Source organism: Aspergillus bombycis (assembly GCF_001792695.1).
Source record: "Aspergillus bombycis strain NRRL26010 chromosome Unknown contig00171, whole genome shotgun sequence".
NCBI classification, from domain to species: domain Eukaryota; kingdom Fungi; phylum Ascomycota; class Eurotiomycetes; order Eurotiales; family Aspergillaceae; genus Aspergillus; species Aspergillus bombycis.
In genome coordinates, this window is record NW_019170173.1 from 24,560 (window position 1) to 44,730 (window position 20,171).

The following is a 20,171-nucleotide window of genomic DNA, read 5'->3' on the forward strand; positions in this document are numbered from 1 at the left end:
TGAGGGAGAGAAGATGGAATTGGTGGGGAAGAGAGAAAGAAGAGAAGCGGTGGACTGGAAAAGGCGGTTGCGGGAGGCAACGCACGCCTTTTGCGCAGGTCGAACGTCCATGATGACTACGACATTACTCCTTATCGTCATTTTCTTTCCTTACATTCTTTTTTTTTCTCTTAATATATTTATATTTTTTGGCCTCAACTTCAGTCTTGAAGGTTCATAAAAACTCAAACAGTGACTCGAATCTTTGTTTTGTTTTAGACTGATTTCCGTTGCTCTGGGCCCCCTTGCCATGATCATCGTTACCATCATCAATCATCATAATAATACAAAGTTTGAGGGGGGGTGGGAAGTATACGCAAAATTTTTTCATAAATTTTAATTTTTATTTCATTTCGCCATAAACATATGGTAAAGTAATTACACGGAAAGCAAACCAAACGATGATACCCTGTTTTTCGAGCCCTCCGACGCCAGGGAAATGCCACCACCACCACTCATCATGACAATTTGCCAGACACGAGTGGAAACACGATGGTTGGGATGAAAGTAATATCGCTGTAATAGAAGTAAGGTGGTAGTTGTAGTAGTAGTAGGAGTCGTACGTCTATAGATACAAGGACTGGGCGGCAACAATGTCCCTGCGGACCTTGGTTAAGGCGGTCTCAAATTTACTCTCAAGTTCCTCGCTCCCCATGACCTTGGCGGCCTGTGCCATCTGTCGTAAACATTCTTCCAATCGGCGGAAGACTCGGATCAAACTGCCTTCGTACACATCCGTCATTTTACTGATGTGATGAAAGAAAGGAATCATTAGCGTCTTGTCACACTTCGAACTAAACGGTGGCAAATGGGGACTCACCAGATATCAGCGAAGGACTTGCCATTCGCCCAGTCATATATAACCTCCATCAACTCCCAATGGAAGCTCTGCACATACTCCTCTTCATTGACGGCGAGCTTTGACTCCTGAGAAACCTTGGCAACGACTCGGGCTTGCGCCTGGATTTCCTTGAGGGGCTTCGCCAACTCGTCCCGTGTTAGGGCAGGGGTCTCCTTGGACTTCTCTTCGAAAACGAACACACTCAGCACCGAAGCGACTTGTTCAGGCGTAAGATTGTTGAAAAAACCATTGAAAAGTAACTCGCTGAGCATCAACTCGTCACCCGTGCTAATTTCACAGGCCACACGGGCTTTCAACTGCACGACCTCGGCTTCATTGATGAATCCAAACCGACGAAGCACTCGCTTGCGGCACTTGAGCTCGTCAAGCTGCATGATCGACATAGCCTCCGAGATCTTCTTTTTGGTGGCCTTGATCTTGGATCCAGTTTCAACCTTATCTGAGTACTGTTCATAAAGCTCCGGCAGACGTGGCGAATTGTGCAATGGGTTAGAGAGGAGACGAGATTCGAGCACTTCAATTTTCTGCAGTCTGCGTTAGCACACCTTCGACACCCATTCACAACGAGGCTTATCTTACCCTGAGCAACTTCTTGAAGCCATCATCCTTGATGTTCATATTTTCAATCGGATCAAGCACAGCGATGCCATCTGGGAAGCGTTTTTGCACTTCATCCAGAGCCTTCTGTACCCCATTCTTTGAATCTGCCGAGCGTAGATCCTTCGGGAGGAAAATTCGAATGTGAGAGATGGATTGGACACAGCTGAGGACTACTGGTACCACCTCCATGCGGGAGTTTTCGCCCTCCTTCGGCGGCCTGACGCCGGACGGTAGATCTTCAAAGGTCTTAGTGCCGACCGACGGCCCGTCGGCGATTCTCAGTAGAACGTCAACAACATATTTATGGTACGGTGTAGGTTCTTCAGCCGAATTCTTCGGGGTCTTGCGTTGTTTGTAGTTGACAACGACACCCCATCCGAAATCTACATCCTTGTGCTTGATGCTGATCAAGCGTCCAGGCTGAATAAAGGGAAGGCTGTAATTGGGATGGCTTATAACTGCCTGCATGTCATCGGTGAATTGGCGAATTTGTTTCCTCAGATCGTAGTAATCACGAATGGTTCCTTCGTCAGAAATAGTCATGTTGGCCCTCTTCTCCTCCAGCTCAGCAAGCTCTGTACGCAAGTTAGCAAGATGAGATAGTATCAACACATGGATATACACGTACCTTTTTCAAGGGTGGCAACGCCGGAAGTATTTTGAAACTGGTAGAAACATCTTTCCAACATGAATTCAGGTGAGATACCCTCTACACGCATGAGGTTCAGAATCATGTTGTAGCCCAGATGGAACGCCGAATTCAGTCGGTCTTGTTCACCACGGACGATCTCCTTCGCTACAGCAGGATCCATCTCTTCACCAACCATCATAATTACAATACCTCGGTCATCGAGACCTCTTCGACCAGCACGACCGGACATCTGAATAAATTCTGATGGGGTGACCCAACGCTGACTGAATCCGTCGAACTTGCGAACGCTTGTGAAGACAACGGTTTTCGCAGGCATGTTGAGACCGATAGAGAATGTTTCAGTAGCGAAAAGAACCTTGATGAGACCTTCTTGGAAGAGAATTTCAATGGTCTCCTTCAGGATTGGAAGAAGACCAGAGTGGTGGACACCGATACCTCTGCGCAAGAGAGGTAGAATGTTTTGAATCTGGGGGAGATTTCTGTCCTCCTCTGAGAGCATCTCAATCGCGCTGTTAAAAACCTTGGAAACCATTTCCTTTTCAGAGTCGTCGTTAAAGGCCAGGTTGCTCATCTGCAGAGCACCTGACTCGCATTCACGCTTGCTGAAACTGAAGACGATCACAGGATTATAATTTTTGATCATGATCATCTTGACAATCTTGAAGATGTCGCTTGGACCCTTATTTCCACCTTTGTTCAACTTCCTATCTTTGCCCTTTCCTTTCCTCTTGGCCATGGCATCCGCTGGGTCATCGCCCTTTTTGTCCGCAATAGTACTCATAGCCTTCTGGAAGTTTTCCTCACGGAAAACGCCTTTCTCATCCACAACCAGGTGGATTCCTTCGGCACCAGCAGGGAAGAAATAATGCTGTAAGGGTGTCGGTCTGTAATCGGTGTAAACAACGTGGCAAGGTTGGTTGTGCATCTTGACGATCCATTCGGCGAATTGCATGGCGTTGGGGATTGTGGCGGACAAGAACACATATCGAACCTTATCTGGAAGCAGAATGATGGTTTCCTCCCAAACCACACCTCGGGCTATATCCCCAGTTAACGAGATGAATCCCAGCGTCACACCCGAAGAGACTTACTCGCATCACGCATATAATGGATTTCATCGAAGACCACCCACGCGACCTCACGCATGATCTCAGAGCCACGGTAGAGCATAGACCGTAAAATCTAAAACTATGTTAAGAATACAAAGCCCAGAACGAGGGTGAGGAAACCTACCTCCGTTGTCATGACCAAACAAGTGGCTGTCGGGTTAATGGTAACATCACCCGTCATTAGACCAACATCTCCAAACTCCGCCGCAAATTCTCGGTATTTCTGGTTGCTAAGGGCCTTGATTGGACTTGTATAAATAACTCTCTGGTTGTTCTTCAAGCTTTGGGCAATAGCATATTCGGCGACGACGGTCTTTCCGGCACTAGTATGGGCTGAAACAAGTACACTTTCCTCTCTTTGAATCGATGCGATGGAAACCTGCTGGAACGGATCGAGGGTGAACGGCCACACTCGCGCCGGGTTCTCGGGAGCTTTATGCTCGGAAATGGGTACATATGGATAGTTCGGTGGAATCGCGACCTGGTGACGAATTTGGTGTGATAATACAACGGATGCTGAATCATTGGCGGCTTGAAGTCCTGCAGATCCTGCGACTTCACGCTCTTGCGCAGTCTCGAACAAGTCGGCTACCACGGGCTCCGGTTCCTTCTCGAGTCGCGGCCGTTTCGCATCTGGTTGTTCATTGTTGTCTGTCGTAGGCGCGTCGACCTCCTCTGGCTCGGAAGTTTCTTCGACGGGGGTATCGGCGACGGCGACGGGTTCCTTTGCCTCTACGGTGGCATCGCTTGCCTTCACATCACCATTGACCTGACGTTTCTTGCTCTTGTCTTTCTTGGAACGTTTGGGAGCTCCGTCAGAGGGCTTGACAGCCTGGGGCTGGTCCTCAAAAACATCGAAAAGTTCATCCATGGTCGGTCGAACGTTCAAGGTCGGCCGCAGGGAGCAAGGACGGACAACGACCGGATGGTTGAAGTGCTCGTCGCACTGTGTCGCACTCGCCGATTCACTGAGAAATTTCAATGTTCCTTTTGAGCTGGGCGGCATGTGATTGGCCAGGGCCCCTGCTAATGGTCTTTCCACCGGAGAAACTTGCCGTTCGGAACACTGTACACGTGACCCGGTATCCGGGCCGCCGATTGTCATTCCACCACTCCTACTCTTCCCGCCAGTTACAAGAAGAGTAGATTGCCTTGACCATCCGTGCTCTGCTGCTTTCCTCAAGGTAGGTCAACTGCTGGCTGATGATATATATCTTCCCAATTGCATCTAACACGACCCAAGATGAACGCCGCTACCGCTCTCCGGGCCAGAATGGCCACCTCTTTCGTCGCCCGCCGTGGCTTTTCCACCACCCGCGCCCAGCTCGGCAGCCCGTTCCACTATGCTGAGGGTCCTCGCTCGAACATCCCCTTCAACCCTCTTACCAAGTTCTTCTTCTTCAGGTACTGGGCTTTCATGAGTGAGTGATTCTCGATTGATCTCTAGGAGTTGTAATTGTTCTGCGTTGCTGACTTGTAACGTTTAGTCACCGGTTTCGGTGCTCCCTTTGCCATTGCTGGTATGTTATTCATCGATTTGCCTACGGTTTTGATCGAATATCTAACAAGATCTTCTCTACAGTCTGGCAGACCTACAAGACTCGCTAAGCGGGTTTTCGCAATGTATACATTTCCCGCGCCATGGGATCGTTGGGCACTGGGAATTGGTCGAAAATGTACCCTACACTGGAAGTATTCGGAATTTGTGTATAAAGCTAGAGAATCGATTATTAAGCTCTGATTTCTGGTGTATTCAATAATAAGCTGCATTCTAGTATGCTTTTGATCTCGTAGTTGTGGTTGTAGTGAATTTAGGTCAAAATGGGCTGATTCCATATTAGAATATGGATGAAGTCATTGGTCGATTTTTTGTCTGCAGAGAAAATTAAAATCTTTTGGTCCGCATCCGATATGTTTGCAAAGCTCCGCAACTTGTAGGAACATCATTTATACTTCTTTGCCGAACTGCTAGATGGAAGATTCATTCTTGATCTAGCTTTAATTTCTTTTTTCTTTTTTCCTTTTTATTCTGCCTTAATCCCCTTCTACATTTCTTTTTCTTATATCCCGGAGCTTTCATTGATTCATGGCCGCGGGGTAAAAAAAGACTACAATTAAACTTATCAGATATGCGCAACTTGAAAAATGTTCGCCTCGCCGAGGTGCAGCTTCAGAGTGAGCTGCCATTAACAGCCACTGCTTGGGACACTGCGTCGGATGCAGTAATTTGCACCTTCGGTCCTACAGAGACCAATCCAGTTATTGAACTTAGGAGAAAGCGTCAAGACGCCTATTTCTCCGAGCCCGTAGGCGCAGATGTATTTGAGTGCATCGCCTCGTGGGATGCACCTTGCCCTCTGCCAGACCTACCCTGTGACCGGGTTCTCTCTCTCCATTACTTTGCGGACAGCCTTAGTGCCTGTCTAGTACTTGAAGGGGGTGATATTGTCATTGTCCGTGAAGAACCTCTCCCTGGAGAGGACAAGATTGAGATTCTGGGTTCCGTCGACGTTGGCATCACTGCTGCCACCTGGTCTCCAGACGAGGAACTGCTGGCTCTAACCACAAGAGCTAACACATTCTTGTACATGACCAGGGAATTCGAGAATGTGGCTGAAATCACCTTCACCCCAGAGGACCTGAAGGCGTCTCAACATGTCTCCGTTGGCTGGGGAAAGAAGGAAACACAGTTTCAAGGAAAGCGAGCCAAGGCTCTTCGTGACCCTACAGTCCCTGAAAAGGTAGACGAAGGAACGCTGGGCAGCAACGATGACGGGAGGACGACCATTACCTGGCGAGGAGATGGTGCCTATGTTGCGGTAAACAGCATCGAAGAGGGCACTCGCCGCGCAATCCGCGTGTATTCCAGAGAGGGAACCTTAGACAGTGTGAGTGAGCCAGTGGATGGACTGGAAGGGGCCCTGAGTTGGAGGCCTTATGGTAACCTTATCGCCGGTATCCAACGACGTGACGATCGAGTCGATGTTGTGTTCTTCGAAAGAAACGGCTTGCGTCATGGAGAGTTCACACTTCGCCTCACCGAGAAAGAAAGGTCCTCGTGGGCGTCGGATATCCACTTAACCTGGAATATCGATTCGACGGTCCTCGCTGTTCAATTCAAAGACAGGGTCCAGCTCTGGACAATGGGTAACTATCATTACTACTTAAAGCAGGAGGTTCCTGTGGCCGTGAATCCCAGTTCCCCAAACCCTTTTGCCTTCAAGTGGCATCAAGAGAAGACACTGCGCTTTGTTGCAGGCGCTTCGGGTACTTTCTCTATACCGGATATTGATTAAGGAATATGTACTGACTGCATCGCAGAGTCGATATTGGACGCGGAGTTTGTGTTTGACGTCGATCATGGCTCGACTCTTGTGCCAAATGATGTTGGAGCTGTTGCCGTTATTGATGGAAGTAAGTTTCAGTTGCTTCCAAAGCATATGTGATACGCCTCTAACCAAGCAAAGAAACTCTCAAGTTGACTCCGCTGAGGCTTGCGGGTGTCCCGCCACCTATGGCCCACAATGAATTGGCATTGGACTCGAACGTCATTGACGTCGCATTTAGCAAGTCGGGCACTCGTATTGCTGTCCTGATGAAGGATTGTTTCTCTATTTTCATGTGGTCCCTCAAGACTCGCCCAGTGACTGCGCCTATTCTTGAGTCGAGCTATCCATTATCTGATGCTTCTGGCAGCAGACCTCGGCAAATCGCTTTTATCAATGAGAATGAGGTTTATATTCTCAAGAGCAGTGGACCGAATAATGCCAATATCGAGCGAACGACTTTGGAAACTAGAACAACGAAGATCGCGTACCAGGCGGCCGAATCGGAACAATTGGTTTCGGTATTCCCATCTCTCAGCCATGAAGCACTTTGGATATCTCATATCAGCCAATATGGGCAACCAATTACCTACTCCACGATTTCTATACCGTCTACAGATGAATTTGTAGCAGCCCCGTACACGCAGAGTCCTTCTGTCGACGCCTATTGGGCCAAGGCCGCCCAGTTATCAGAAGACGAGGTAATGCTTTCTTGGACCCTAGGTCCCCACTTATCTCTTGCGCATGCTAATTTTCGAAGCATCTTTTGATCTCCATGACAAAGACCGGTGCTCTGTATGCGAATAAGACTTTGCTTGCGAAGAACTGCACCTCATTCCTCGTGACCCAATCCCACGTCTTATTCACTACTTCTCAGCATCTCCTGAAATTCGTTCACTTGACTAGGGCAGAAGGTGGGTGCTTCCAAGACTACTTCCGGCCGCAGCATGACTAAAAATTTGGCAGATATGGAGGTCCCTCCAGATACGCCAGAGGCCGACGAGCGTTGCAGAAGCATTGAGCGTGGTTCGCGCTTGGTGTCGGTAATACCTAGTATGTTTGCCGTTGTGTTGCAGGCACCTCGTGGAAATATTGAGACCACATACCCCCGTGCTCTTGTCCTAGCAGGCATCAGGTCCTTTATTGACCGCAAGAACTACCGCTCGGCTTTCCTTACCTGTCGCAGCCAAATGGTAGATATGAACATCATTCATGACTACGCCCCAGAACAGTTCATGGAAAGTGTTCCGTTATTCATTGACCAAGTGAAAAGGGTTGACTTCATCGACGAGTTCTTGTCCCGTCTAAGGTACGTCCGATATGTAGGTTCTCTCGTAGAGGGTTCCCTTTTTAACCATATACAGTGAGGAGGATGTCTCTGAGACTCTGTACAAAGATACACTGAAGACATCTAAGGCGGACGACAATGTGGTACTTGCCACTAAGGCCCCAGCCAAGGATGGTAAGGTTAATCGGATTTGCGATGCTTTCTTGGCTACTTTGGAAAAGAGGATCGATACCAATCTGCATAATCTCGTCACGGCACATGTTGTCAAATCGCCACCAGACCTCGAGGCTGGCCTTCAGCTGGTTGCACGCCTGAGAGGTGAGTCTAGATCCTACCATCATACTTGACCAGCCACTCACTTTACAATAGATCAAAGCTCCGAACAAGCAGAAGACGCAGTCGAACATATGTGCTTCTTGTCCGATGCCCACCGTTTATACGACACTGCGTTGGGCCTTTACGACCTTGAGCTCACATTGCTTGTTGCCCAGCAAGCCCAGCGTGTAAGTAACGCTAGCAAACCCGCTAGAATGTCATTCTAAAGCCATTCAGGATCCTCGAGAATACCTCCCATTCTTGCGCAAGCTACAGCAGTTGCCTGAGCTTCGACGACAGTTCGAAATTGATAACTATCTTGGACGATGGGCCAAGGCTCTGCAGCATCTGCATGCGCTTAACGCTAATGACGAACTAAGGGCATACGCTATCAAACATGTTCTCTATAAGGATGCCATCGATCTCTACAAATACCAGCAAGAGCAACTACGCGACATGACCAATCTCCACGCCGACTACCTCTACGATCAGTCCAAATACAAAGAAGCAGCCATCGGTACGTATTTCCACACATATTTCTTTATCCACAATACAATGTATCAGTTGCTAACCAATCTCAGCTTACGAATCCCTTTCCCTATATTCTGACGCCTACCAATGCTACCAGCGGGTCCATCTCTGGCGTGAATCCCTGTACTGCGCAATGATGGTCCCGTTATCAGAGGAAAAGCTCCAAGCGCACGCACTCGAATTAGCCACCACCCTGACAGACGAGAACAAAGACTACGTCTCCGCCGCACACGTCCATGCTGAACACCTCCACGACATCCCGCTGGCCGCCCGTCTCCTGTGCCGCGGCTCTCGCTTCGCCGACGCAACACGCCTCCTCGCACTGCACGGCAAGCAAAACCTCGTCCCGGAAATCGTAGACACAGGTCTGGCAGACGCCATGGGCTCCATGACCGACCTTCTTGCCGACTTCAGGTCTCAGCTGAACGCCCAAGTACCACGTATCGGGGAACTGCGCGTTCGTCGTGCCACCGACCCGCTGGCCTATTTCGGAGGTGACCCCACGATGGGAGGAGAGATGGGGGTCGATATCCCAGATAACGTCTCTCTTGCACCTACAGATGCTTCTACTCTTGCTGGTCGCAGTATGTTCACCAGATACACCGGAAAGACTGGCAAGACTGGCAAGACGAATATGTCGAGACAGACTTCCAAGACCCGTCGAAAGGAAGAGCGTAAACGTGCTAGTGGTAAAAAGGGAACCGTGTATGAGGAAGAGTACCTGGTGAACAGTGTACGGCGGCTTATCGAAAGAGTCAACTCGACAGTGTCTGAGGTCGAGACTCTTGTCAATGCACTGCTCCGACGGGGCATGCGCGAGCGTGCCGTTGCTGTTGAAAAGGCTATGCAGGAGGTGCTCAAGTTGTGTACTGACTCTCGAGTGGAAGTATTCGGTGCCGTCGCTCCGCCATTAGGTGACCAGACCGACGGCCCGGAGGCTGAGACTAATGCGAATACCGCTGAAGAGGTTTCACTCAAGGGTGGTCAGCGTGCTTTCGCGGACAGCATTACGGCTACCCTAGCTGTTCGAGAAGCACCGGCGGTCAAGGAGCTGAAGCAGTCAGCGTTGCTGAACTGAAGCCTTGACGGCGAAGGAAATGACCGAGTACAAACCACGAGTTTTCGTTCTAAAACAGAGTCTCAAAAAAGTTGGAATATTAGAAATGTTGATTAATAAAAAATATAAAGGAAAGCTATGACCATTATTAATTGTAGACCTATGATATGTACTCTGCTTCTGACATAATTCGCGTATAGGGCATTTTCTGTGAAGCAGATTCCGCTAAGATTATTTTTAAATTAGAAATGTTTCATAACTCTGCCCGACAACGCTAGAGTAGCTGTGTTTTATATCTTCTTTCTAGTTGGAGAGAATGTCACCCGTCTCACTGACGAGGTGGTCGTTGGCACTGACGGGCCCTTCACCGACGCCGGTCAAGATCACACGGCTGACACCATCCCTGAGCACATCGACAGCCCTAGAGTCCACCTTATCCAATGCCACACCCGGAGTGGTGAGGCTCTTGATAGGCTCGTAGAAGGGACCCTCCCAGCCCTCACTGCTGGCACCCAGGATAGCCTTGACGGTACCGGCGACGAGTTCAGAATCCTTCTCGAGGTAGTAGATGACGGCATTCGGACCAGCATCAAAAGTGTAAGCACAAACAGTACGACCGACGACACGGTTGATATCGTGGACGAGCCTAACGGCGGCGCGGGAGACATCGTTCATGTAGAAGATGGGAGGCCAGGAGTCAAGACAGGTAGCGTGGAAGCCATTGGAATCCCGCATAGTGATCTCTGCGAAGGCAGGGAAATCCCGGTTCTGAATGGCAGTCTCAATAGCCGCCATCCGCTCGGGTACAACAGATTCCGCGCGAGTCGCGAAGAGATTGGAAGTAGCGACGGTGGTTTGCATGCCCTCCGTGCTGGGGACATCCTTCTTCTCAGCGCTGACGACCAGGATCAGCGCCCGCATCTCAGGCCAGTGCGATTCAGGAGCGACCTCCTCAGCCAAGCTGTCGCTACCATCGACAAGAGTTCCGGCGCGCCAGGCCACATATCCGCCCATCAGAGACCGACAGGCGGACCCAGATCCCTGACGAGCGATGCGGCTGAGGTCACGAGGGGACTGAGGAAGCTGATAAAGGTCCGCGACGGCACGGACGAGCGCTGCGAAGCCGGCAGCGGAACTGGCGAGACCAGCGGCGGTGGGGAAGTTGTTCTCGGAGACGATCCGCAGCGGGAGAGTAGACAGTTTCGGCAGAGAAGAGTCAGCAGCTTCAAGTTCCTGGCGAAGAGAACGCAGATTCGAAAGGCAAGCAAGGGTGCGCTTGGAGGACTGGATGTCCTGAGGTTTGCCGTTGAGGGTGAGCTCGTCGGCAGTTGGGTACTTGGCCGAGCATGAGGCAGTGGTGAGGGTGCGCAAAGAACGCTGCGAGAGTGTTACGGAGAGGGAGGAGTTCGTAGGTAGGTTCAGAGTGGCGTCTCTTTTACCCCAGTATCTTCAAAGTCATGGTAAGTATGAAGGTAGCCTAGTGACAATTGTGATGCTCAGGGGTATGGACGACAAACTTGATAACAGCGATGTTGACCGGGGCTGTGGTGGTGGCCCGAAAGACCGCACTGTCAGATGAAGCAGCCATACTGTTAGACTAGGAGGTGTTACTTGTCGGACAATACAGGAAGAAGAGGCACGTCGGGAGAAGAAGAGGTTGGTAAAGGCGAGGGAGGGCGCTGGAGAATTGAGGGGCAACGGATTTCCCTGTTGGGAAATATCATTTATCGTCAACTCTCCACGGACACGCACTATCCCAGTTTGGGTAAGGCGGGACCCGGTCCAACATGATCTATACCGTACTAGTAATCTAGTATATATCTTAGTCGCAAATAGCCCTACGACCGGTTCGACTGTGTCTCTTGTGTAGCAAGGATATGTTTGTCCCTGTCGCTGATCAATTGGCACTTCTGACAATTCTTCCCGTAATTAATATGAGAAATCTTACTGGGTTGCTGAATCTCAGAAGTTGTGCCGTGTTCTATCTGCTATGATCGATATGACGGATCGAAAGACCGCCTTCCCAACAGAGAAGAAATGCGGAGCAAATTCAATTCCACTGGAAGGCGGTGACTATGTCAGAATTTCTCTCTCCGCCTTCCGCAAGTAAATCTTCTTCCATAGTAATCAACAACCCGATTTGTCATCGGCATTTCTCGTCCACCCTGTCAATCAATTCCAGAAAATTAGAAAATATCTGATAATGGGATCTGACACGGGTACTCAGTCTGCACCTGCCGCTGAGTCTGCACCGGCGGCAACATGTCCGGTGGATCACAAGACCCGTGAGATTTGGCTACAGCAACACAAGGCCTCAGGCGGTTCTCCTCATCCTTTACCTACGGAAGACGGAGAGCCAAAAGCAAAACTACAACGACCACTGTCGAGCGACCGCGAAGTGAGCAGTATTCCCAGAGCTTTCGACCAAGACTCCAAGCAACCGTCTCCCCAGGCGGCCGCGGAAGCTCCATCCCCATATGCTGCACCTGTATCGCACGGCACGCCCTCAAATGCGGAATCTGAAACAGGTCATGATGAGAAGAGCGGGAACTGGATTTACCCTTCTGAACGCCAATTCTTCGAAGCATTGATGCGTAAAGGCAACACACCGACTTCTAGCACTTCGCCCACTGAACTAGCAACGTCCGTGGCATCCATTATCCCAATTCATAATGCCGTCAATGAGCGTGCCTGGCAACAGATCCTAGAATGGGAGAAGCAAGCGCCTCGGTCTGATCCTGGCAGCAAGAAATGTGGAGGCCCGAGGCTATATTCATTCCGCGGACTGGGCGTTGACCCCCAGTTCCTCAGTCCTCGTGCTCGTATCAACAACCTAATGGGCTACCAACTACCTTTCGATCGCCATGACTGGGTCGTAGAGAGATGCGATGGAGAGAGGGTCGAGTACGTCATTGATTTCTATCAAGGGAAGTCGTCTGGAGCCAACGGTGGACCAGCCGGTTTGGCTGCTAATGCCGGACCCGGCAAATTGAGCTTCTACTTGGACGTACGACCGAAGTTGAACACTTTTGAAGGCTGCAGGATGAGATTCAGCCGCTTCACAGGCTTGTAAAGCGACTCACCATTTACGTTCGCGATGCACATAAGGGCGATATGGAGTTTGGTTGCATATTGGGCAATAGTCTTTGACATATAATCTTTGTATAACACACAAGCTATGTATGATACTCTAGAAGAAGGAATAAATCAGGATAGAAGGACGAAATGAAGATACACTTCCCTCACTCCGCATGCGCCTGCTGGTCATAATTCGAGTCATGAGAGAGAACAGATAGTTCATAACAATACATAGAACTGCATATAAGAGGATATCATGAACAAAAGCCGCCATAATAAACAGTACAAGTAGACTAGGAATGATGGGTGGAAACATTAGAGCGTAACTGAATCAACTTATCCAATAACAGCCGCCAGCACAATGATAGTCAGGATCACGGCAAGGATGACAAGCAGACAGCAAGCCTTGTTTCGGGCATTCTTTTGATGTCTGTTGGCACTGCGGAGCTCCACATTAGCTCCCCGGGTGTCGTTTGTAACATTCTCAACATTCTCGCTAATTATATCGAGCTGGCCTCCTTGCTCGTGCACGATGTGGGCGACATCACGGAACAACTCGTTGAGTTCGCCAACACTTTGCTCGATATTGCGAATCTCTGCTTCGCGCTCAATGATCAGAGATTCCTGGAAGTCCACCTCATCCTGGTTCGCAAGTCGAGGTTGTTCCTGAAGTAGCTGTTGCTGTTCTTGCGTAGCTCCTTCAACCGCAGGTTGTTCACCTTCTTCCACGGCGGTGCGGGCAGCAACGGCGGATGCGCGCTGCTTCTCCAAAGCCCGGCGTTGGACAGTTTGGAACTCATCTAAAGTAGCCTTGAATTCTGAAGATAGTTTCTGCTGTGTCCATTTTTGAGAAGGCTATCAAATGAATGTCAGTAGCGCATCGCATAGAGCCTGGCTGTATTCGCATACATTAACATCCTCCCATGCTTGCACCTTCTTGATACCTTCTCCTACTCCCTTGAATCCTGAGCGAGTCTGCTCTAGAAGATTGTGAACTCTTTCACGGACTCGCTCTGTGTCTCGCCTTGTCCCTAGAAGTGCGATCTGGTCCGATAGCCGGGTGATGTTCGAGGTTAGGTTGAATAGCTGATTTGAAAGACTCTCGGTGAGTTGGTAAAACTCGGGATCATCTCGATACTGTGGATCGTCGGAGCGACGCAAAGTAGTAGGCTGTGATTCTAGAGAGCTAAGACGGTCGAAAGACATGGTGGGTGATGCGATGCAGAGTGACGATGAATGGATTGGAATAGTGTTAAGAGGATGGCCGCGGGATGGAACGTCAACATGCGGATCGCCGGGCGGTCACCTGGGTTTCTGCCGGGATTTCCAGGCTGCAACCACATGATGCGTGGCTGGTGGGTCCATCACCTGACCGATGGGTTGTGGCTAGTGTGTGTTTTGATGCTTTTCTCAAAAAGCTTCAATTTATCGTCGCATGCTGCCGTCACTGTTCGGAATTTCGGTTGCCCGTTCAGCTCATACGTCGAAGTGCCGCCTGGTCTCCTAGCCCGGGCAGATAGGAATAGTACTGCGCAGCAGTTCTGATCATGCTGTGAAATTCCATTCCTTCTCTACCTCAGAGATCTTGGAGCCCCCAATTGAACTAGCATCATGGCTGCTATCCGGCCGCGCCCATATCGGCGCATCTTGACCTCAGCGCTGCACCGACGCTTCGTCCATGCTTCTGCTTTAGCGCTACTTGTCTGCTACTTAATCGCGTTCTTGATTGGAGATAAATCGTCCTGTAAGTAGCAGGTACCTCTTACTACAAGTGGCCGATTCTTGGAAATGCTGCATTTGAACGAATCGGTAGTTAACAATGTTATTTTTCGCCAGTTTTATGGGCTTGGTTCCCAATTGGAGCGTGTGGAATTCGTACTATCTTGCTCTTTATTTGCAGTCTCGTCGTTTTCGTATTGCGCGTTGGACAGATACACATTGGCTCTCGAACGACTGCCTCTCCTGTGGGCACTCTAAAGTACATTTTCCCGCTCGATGTCGTCCAAACTTTTGGATGGTATATCTTCTCAGCATGGTGGTTTAGTGAGATCTATAAGTGGTCATCTCCTAGTGGAGCACACTTGGAGTGGGTTAATAGAGGCCGGTATGTGCCCCCCCCCCCCCCCCCCCCGCAGTGTCTAAATCAAGGCGCCTCGTGAACTAAAAGAAAAATAGGCCACACGAGCGCGCAAGCTTAAACGAAAGGCCGATTTACCTCTACACTTGCCATCTATTACTCGCAATTGTGCAATCTGTTGTCCACCTGTATTACGATTTCGACCGTGTACCTATTCCCGTTGCTAAACGGGCTGCCGGCAATGCTGATCAGAGAACCCATCCAGTGGAGCCGGTGTCTAAGCGCATACAAATTGCATTGCCTGGGCTTATAAAAGACGGCTTCACAAGAAGTGCTGTGGTCGCCGCAGTCTGCCCTGTGGTGTATACCTTCTTCCTAAGACGCCCGGCCTGGAGCTTCACCATGTACTGGGCGAAATTGTTCTGGGACTTCCCTAGGTCTGCTGCGGCTCCTCCAGGCCTTATTGGCCCAATTGGCCCAGGCTTGCTGCTACGTACAGTGTTCTCTGGAGGCCTCCTGGCTCTTTGCTGGCAGACCGCCAATCTTTTCTTCTCCGCATTCCTTAGCAAGGAGCCACTCAAGCGTGGTCAGCCATTGACGGCTGAGGCGAAAGACCCTAACGGTAGCTTATTGACGGGGCTGACTGCAAAGAAGGAAACCGTCAAATCTTTCGCATTCTGGGAGTTATGCTTCATCAGTCAGAGATTTCCTAACCGACGAAAGGCGATCTTCAATGATATTGATCGTGACGGTGGTCCAGCGTGGTCGCAGATCCTGAAATCTGCCACCGAGGTTATCAAGGGCATTTCTACTCGCATTGACGAACAGAAGAACCCACCATCGGGCCCCAAGCCCGCACAAGCCGAACCGACCGAACCGGTTCTCCGCACTCTACCACGGTTAACAGACCCTCTCAAAGCGGACAACGTCTTCGCTCCCTCTCCCAAAGCAAACTCGCGGCAGGAAATGATCGGGGAAGTCTTCAGCTCAACAGCCAAGTCTTACGGACAATCGGCAGATTGGACCCCTGCTGCCCGAGCAAAAGCCCGCGATGTTTTCGACCGTGCATCCACTGCCATATTGAGCCCGGAGCGAAAGCAGAAACTTCTTGCTTCATCACAAGAACTCAAAATGCTCACAGGCCCTTCAGCTTGCAAGCCAGAAAACCTTAACCCATTCATCGCGCAACTCCTCCGCTCTCCAGTAGGCCTACTCTTCCGACAAACGTACGACCGCCGCCTGTCAGGGATTGTCCTAGGCGCACCACACGCAAACTTATGTCCCATCGTCGACGCCATCGAGTCGCTCACCCGCCTCCTCATCGCAAGTCTGCAGGAGGACCAATACGGCAAAGTCCAGACCGATGTGCCCGACGTCGTACGCCTCTTCACGAGCACCATCAGGACCCTGGAGCCCTTTATCCACGGAGGTCTCGACGCCCACTGGACAGACGTCAACTTCCCACCATCAAGTAAGCCCGAAGCACAAGCAGAGGCCCGTCGCGTCCCAGACGTGGATCTTGTACTCGACACCCTCAAGAGCTCCCTCAAGGATCTTCTATCTGCATTCAACCTCTACCTCAAAGACATCGGACTCGTAGGCAAGGACCTCCGACTGGCAAAGGAGGCTGCCGGGGTAATCGAGGAAGGACTCTAAAATTCGAAACAGGCGTCATGAGAGTCTACGGGGGATGGAGTCTGTTTTGCTTTTTGAATTACCTGGTGTAGACGGTCGGTGTATTTATACTTCGCCCATTGTCTTAATGAACATTGGCTTTTGGTCGTTGTATGTTCTGGTTCTACTTTGTCCGGTAGAAAAAGTTACGACTTAGATTAGTTCCCATGCATTGTTCTGGCGTTGCGATGCATTCAATTCAATGGGTTTGACTTTTTGTTTATTACTGGCTATTTATTGCCTGTCCAGACCGTCACTCTATTGTAGTATGTCGAGTTTTTGTATATCCTTTTCTTTTAACCATATACAGAATTCTATTTACAGAGGTACCAAGCACCCGGTACAAAAGTCCACAAGTGCCACATCATAACGACCATAAACAGGTGAGAAGAGAAGGCAAAAAAGGGATGAAGAGAGGCAGAGATGAAGAAAGAAAACAGCCCATGTGCAATAAAAGACCCAGACACAACCTCCCAAGTCAATTTTCTCCAAGACTCCATGTCCCCCATCGCCAAAAGTTGGCTGAATGAAAAAGATAGTATGAAGGAAAAGCAAGTATATCATGTCACATCATGATGACAGTTCTCCCTTTCCATGCTAGATTGCCCTCCGATGCTTTATAAATCAACCATAATCCCGCCCTGTACCATGTCCTATTTGTCCCAGATGAAAATTTTTTGTTGAATGCAGAAGCTGAGTGCATATGATGCATGAAAAAGATGCACTAGAAGAAATTGCACCCCGCCTACCCTGAGTAGCAGTAAACGGGCAGGATTCGGTAAAATGTGATCCTGACGACGAAAAGGGGGTATTTTAACCTTAGAAAAGGAAGATAAGAGGCAAAGAATAATGCAGCAACGTGCCCTGGAAGCACAAATTTGCAGTCGTCTACAGCACGTCAGAGCATTGTAACTCCACAGAAACCTTGGCCCAGTAGTAAGCACCGGCGCAATGATTGTCAGCAGCCACTGAGGACCTCGTTGATTTTATTTGACGTAAGTGTCGCAGTTGTTCCTATCGCAGGGCCTGGTCCGCCATTGCTAGTGGCGTTTCTGGGTTCAGGCGGCGCTTCCTCTTTCATACAGGCATTCTCCAGAATGTTAGTCCACTTTCCACTGGTTCCAGCATGACTGTGCTTCAAGTGTTGTCTAAAGTGGTCCGCGCGATAAAATTTCTTTGCGTTATTGCACTCCCCAAATTTATGCACTGTCGTCAAATGCTCGAACCTGCGGTCCCAGTCAGGCTGAGGAAAATTAGGGAATTCTTCACCACAATAACCACAGGTGTCGTGTGACGGGCCTGAATTCGTTTGGCTTGAAGGAGAAGACGAAGGATGGAACGCAGCCTGGTATCCTGGTAGGGCAGCGCATGACCAAGAATGACGCCGCAAGTGGAGCGAATTTTGGTGGCGCTCAGCTTCATTTTTGTTTTTGAACCGATTGTTACAAAACAAGCAAGAGTACTGTTTCTCCATCTCATGTGCGCTATTGAAGAGCCATAGGTTAGAAAATGTCCTATCACTGTTGAAATTAATTGACTCTATTGAGACTTACCGAAGTTCCTCGGGACTGTCAAACTTCTTAGGTTTCTTGGGACAGCAGTCGCAAATGAACAAACCACCCATCTTGGGACCCGCTTGTTTTGGTACGTTCAAACTCGTCTGCAAAGACATTTTCCTTGCGACAGTTGAATTGGGTGGTTCTAGCGTATTGGGGCCCGGAACACCTCTCATTGCCGATTGGTTTGAAACTCCGCCAGGAGAGGTAGGATTGAGGTGAAACTTGTCATGGAATGATTCGAGGTCGGAATTTGGAGAGAGCCCCCCGGGTGACCGCTCATGCACTGACGCGCTCGTAACGCTGCTTGAAAGAGCTGCTGATGAGTAAGACCCGGAGGTTCGAAGGCTCAAAGATGACGCAGCTGAGATACTCCCATGGCTCTGGGCATAAGCGCTATTGACAGATAAAGTATTCGTGAACGGATGGCCAGATGTCCTTCGCTGTGAAAGATCACCATTACTTGTCGCTACATGTAGCGTGTGCCTATCATCGCTAATTGGCTCTCTTGGAGGAGAAGATGCTCGTCTTTTCATGCCGGACTTGGATGTGTCTAAGTATGGCGGTGTTGCTTCACGAACATTAAATAAACGGGGTGGCAATGATTCATCCGTCGAGAAATCCCCTTCGATGTCTGAAAATATACCTTGATCATAGCTTCCCCGGTTCGATCGACTCGGGAGACTGAGCGAGTCTTCGTTTTGCGGTGTGGCTCCGCCTCCCCGACGGCGGATATAGTTAGGATTATCGTAGTCTACCGCAGAAGAAGGCGCACTGCTCTCAACACTTGGACTCCGGCAACCGATATAGTCTCTCCAGCCGACTTTGGTCCCAGGTGATATCCCGCCTGACTGAGAACCAATGGACCACCTCACGTCGAGTGTAGATCCGTCAGAGCCACCAGGTGAGGGTAAGCTTCCATAATTTCTCGAAGGTAAGGGAAGTGTTGATAAAGGACCCCTATTCTCGGAACCCAAACTTAGAGACTGTCGGGGAGAGAGCGGTTTCCCTATTTTAGACAGAAGATGCTGGTCATATGCATCAGACGAGTCCTTCACGCTCCGTCGAGAGAAGTCCTGCTCGCCTTTCAAACTATCCTTTGATGTTAGTGACACCGGCCCAGGTGAAGGAGTTATGGCGAAACACACAATGAAAGAACGACGGTTTAAGAATACGCAAAACCAGGAAGCGTACTTACATAGGGCTGGTGTTTATAGAAATTGAATTTCGGAAACCGTCATCCGCTGGTGGTGGAGGCTCAATCCGTATATGAGCCTCCGGACTTCTCGATAGAGGCAAGCCGCTGTGTCTGCCATCCAAATCATCTAGCGCCATCCGATCAGATTGAGGTCCGGATTCTAAACGGCGATGCCCCCCAAATAGACTCGAACTCGGATTGATGGGGGCAAGTTTTGCACTGGGACCCTTAGAATTCGCATGCACCCAACCAGCATCGTAACCGTCTTCTAGGTCTCTGATGCGCGGCGGCGGTGGAAGTGGCGGCGGAGCAAATGTGTTCATTGAACTGGCGGGGATTGGCATAGGCCCAGGCAAAGAGTATGATTGTCCAGGCATAGCATATGAGGATCGTTCAGTAGCGCTGTGATAAGAACCACTAGTGAAATCATGCACATTGATCGAGGGTGGCGAGATTCGCGGCAAGTCCATCGTACGACCCAATTGCTCATCAATTCAAGATGAAATGGAGAGACGAGTTAGACAACGAAACGCAAACCCTCACCCAAATCGTGGGTGATATACAAGGGGCACGACGTTCACTGTCAGCTGAATGCGATTTGCAGAAGATCAATAACTAGATAGACGATAGAGATAGCCCCGCTCAAGGCCTCGAGAAGATCCTGCTTCTAGAGCCGGCGCAAAAGCTGCAGAAGTGCTAACAAAATCGGAGAAGGCAACAGAGGTGCAAGAGTCAATCTGCAGTAGGAAGACTGCGGACTTGGTGGCAATAGTCGTTAGGGTCTGCTAAGCGGTAGCTGGTAAGTGGTC

The 20,171-nt window shown here is 49.8% G+C and overlaps 8 protein-coding genes across 8 annotated transcripts; 4 read left to right on the forward strand and 4 right to left on the reverse strand.

The window, feature by feature from the left end:
- Positions 1-604: 604 nt before the first annotated feature.
- On the reverse strand, positions 605-4,133 carry ABOM_011383 (ATP-dependent RNA helicase MTR4; the record flags this gene model as incomplete). Its single annotated transcript, XM_022538511.1, has 6 exons — positions 605-785; positions 860-1,425; positions 1,481-2,076; positions 2,130-3,191; positions 3,245-3,335; positions 3,387-4,133. The coding sequence occupies 6 exons, from the start codon at positions 4,131-4,133 to the stop codon at positions 605-607; spliced, it is 3,243 nt and encodes a 1,080-aa protein (XP_022383598.1).
- A 372-nt stretch (positions 4,134-4,505) lies between these two features.
- ABOM_011384 (cytochrome c oxidase VIIc family protein) lies at positions 4,506-4,870 on the forward strand (the record flags this gene model as incomplete). Its single annotated transcript, XM_022538512.1, has 3 exons — positions 4,506-4,683; positions 4,750-4,782; positions 4,845-4,870. The coding sequence occupies 3 exons, from the start codon at positions 4,506-4,508 to the stop codon at positions 4,868-4,870; spliced, it is 237 nt and encodes a 78-aa protein (XP_022383603.1).
- Positions 4,871-5,391: 521 nt separating this feature from the next.
- On the forward strand, positions 5,392-9,800 carry ABOM_011385 (Elongator subunit IKI3; the record flags this gene model as incomplete). The annotated part of the gene is made up of 9 exons (XM_022538513.1): positions 5,392-6,529; positions 6,584-6,676; positions 6,730-7,289; positions 7,349-7,502; positions 7,555-7,897; positions 7,953-8,194; positions 8,246-8,379; positions 8,429-8,708; positions 8,773-9,800. 9 exons carry the CDS (start codon positions 5,392-5,394, stop codon positions 9,798-9,800), a joined length of 3,972 nt encoding a protein of 1,323 aa, XP_022383604.1.
- A 282-nt stretch (positions 9,801-10,082) lies between these two features.
- Positions 10,083-11,367, reverse strand: mvd1 (diphosphomevalonate decarboxylase MVD1; the record flags this gene model as incomplete). The annotated part of the gene is made up of 2 exons (XM_022538514.1): positions 10,083-11,226; positions 11,297-11,367. The coding sequence occupies 2 exons, from the start codon at positions 11,365-11,367 to the stop codon at positions 10,083-10,085; spliced, it is 1,215 nt and encodes a 404-aa protein (XP_022383601.1).
- A 615-nt stretch (positions 11,368-11,982) lies between these two features.
- ABOM_011387 (cytochrome c1 heme lyase CYT2) lies at positions 11,983-12,852 on the forward strand (the record flags this gene model as incomplete). The annotated part of the gene is made up of 1 exon (XM_022538515.1): positions 11,983-12,852. The coding sequence occupies one exon, from the start codon at positions 11,983-11,985 to the stop codon at positions 12,850-12,852; it is 870 nt and encodes a 289-aa protein (XP_022383602.1).
- Positions 12,853-13,193: 341 nt separating this feature from the next.
- Positions 13,194-14,063, reverse strand: ABOM_011388 (SNAP receptor PEP12; the record flags this gene model as incomplete). Its single annotated transcript, XM_022538516.1, has 2 exons — positions 13,194-13,712; positions 13,767-14,063. The coding sequence occupies 2 exons, from the start codon at positions 14,061-14,063 to the stop codon at positions 13,194-13,196; spliced, it is 816 nt and encodes a 271-aa protein (XP_022383605.1).
- A 405-nt stretch (positions 14,064-14,468) lies between these two features.
- ABOM_011389 (nucleoporin NDC1) lies at positions 14,469-16,590 on the forward strand (the record flags this gene model as incomplete). Its single annotated transcript, XM_022538517.1, has 3 exons — positions 14,469-14,601; positions 14,694-14,961; positions 15,033-16,590. 3 exons carry the CDS (start codon positions 14,469-14,471, stop codon positions 16,588-16,590), a joined length of 1,959 nt encoding a protein of 652 aa, XP_022383606.1.
- A 976-nt stretch (positions 16,591-17,566) lies between these two features.
- znfA (putative C2H2 finger domain protein) lies at positions 17,567-19,832 on the reverse strand (the record flags this gene model as incomplete). The annotated part of the gene is made up of 3 exons (XM_022538518.1): positions 17,567-18,092; positions 18,162-19,256; positions 19,363-19,832. 3 exons carry the CDS (start codon positions 19,830-19,832, stop codon positions 17,567-17,569), a joined length of 2,091 nt encoding a protein of 696 aa, XP_022383607.1.
- Between the last annotated feature and the right edge of the window lie 339 nt (positions 19,833-20,171).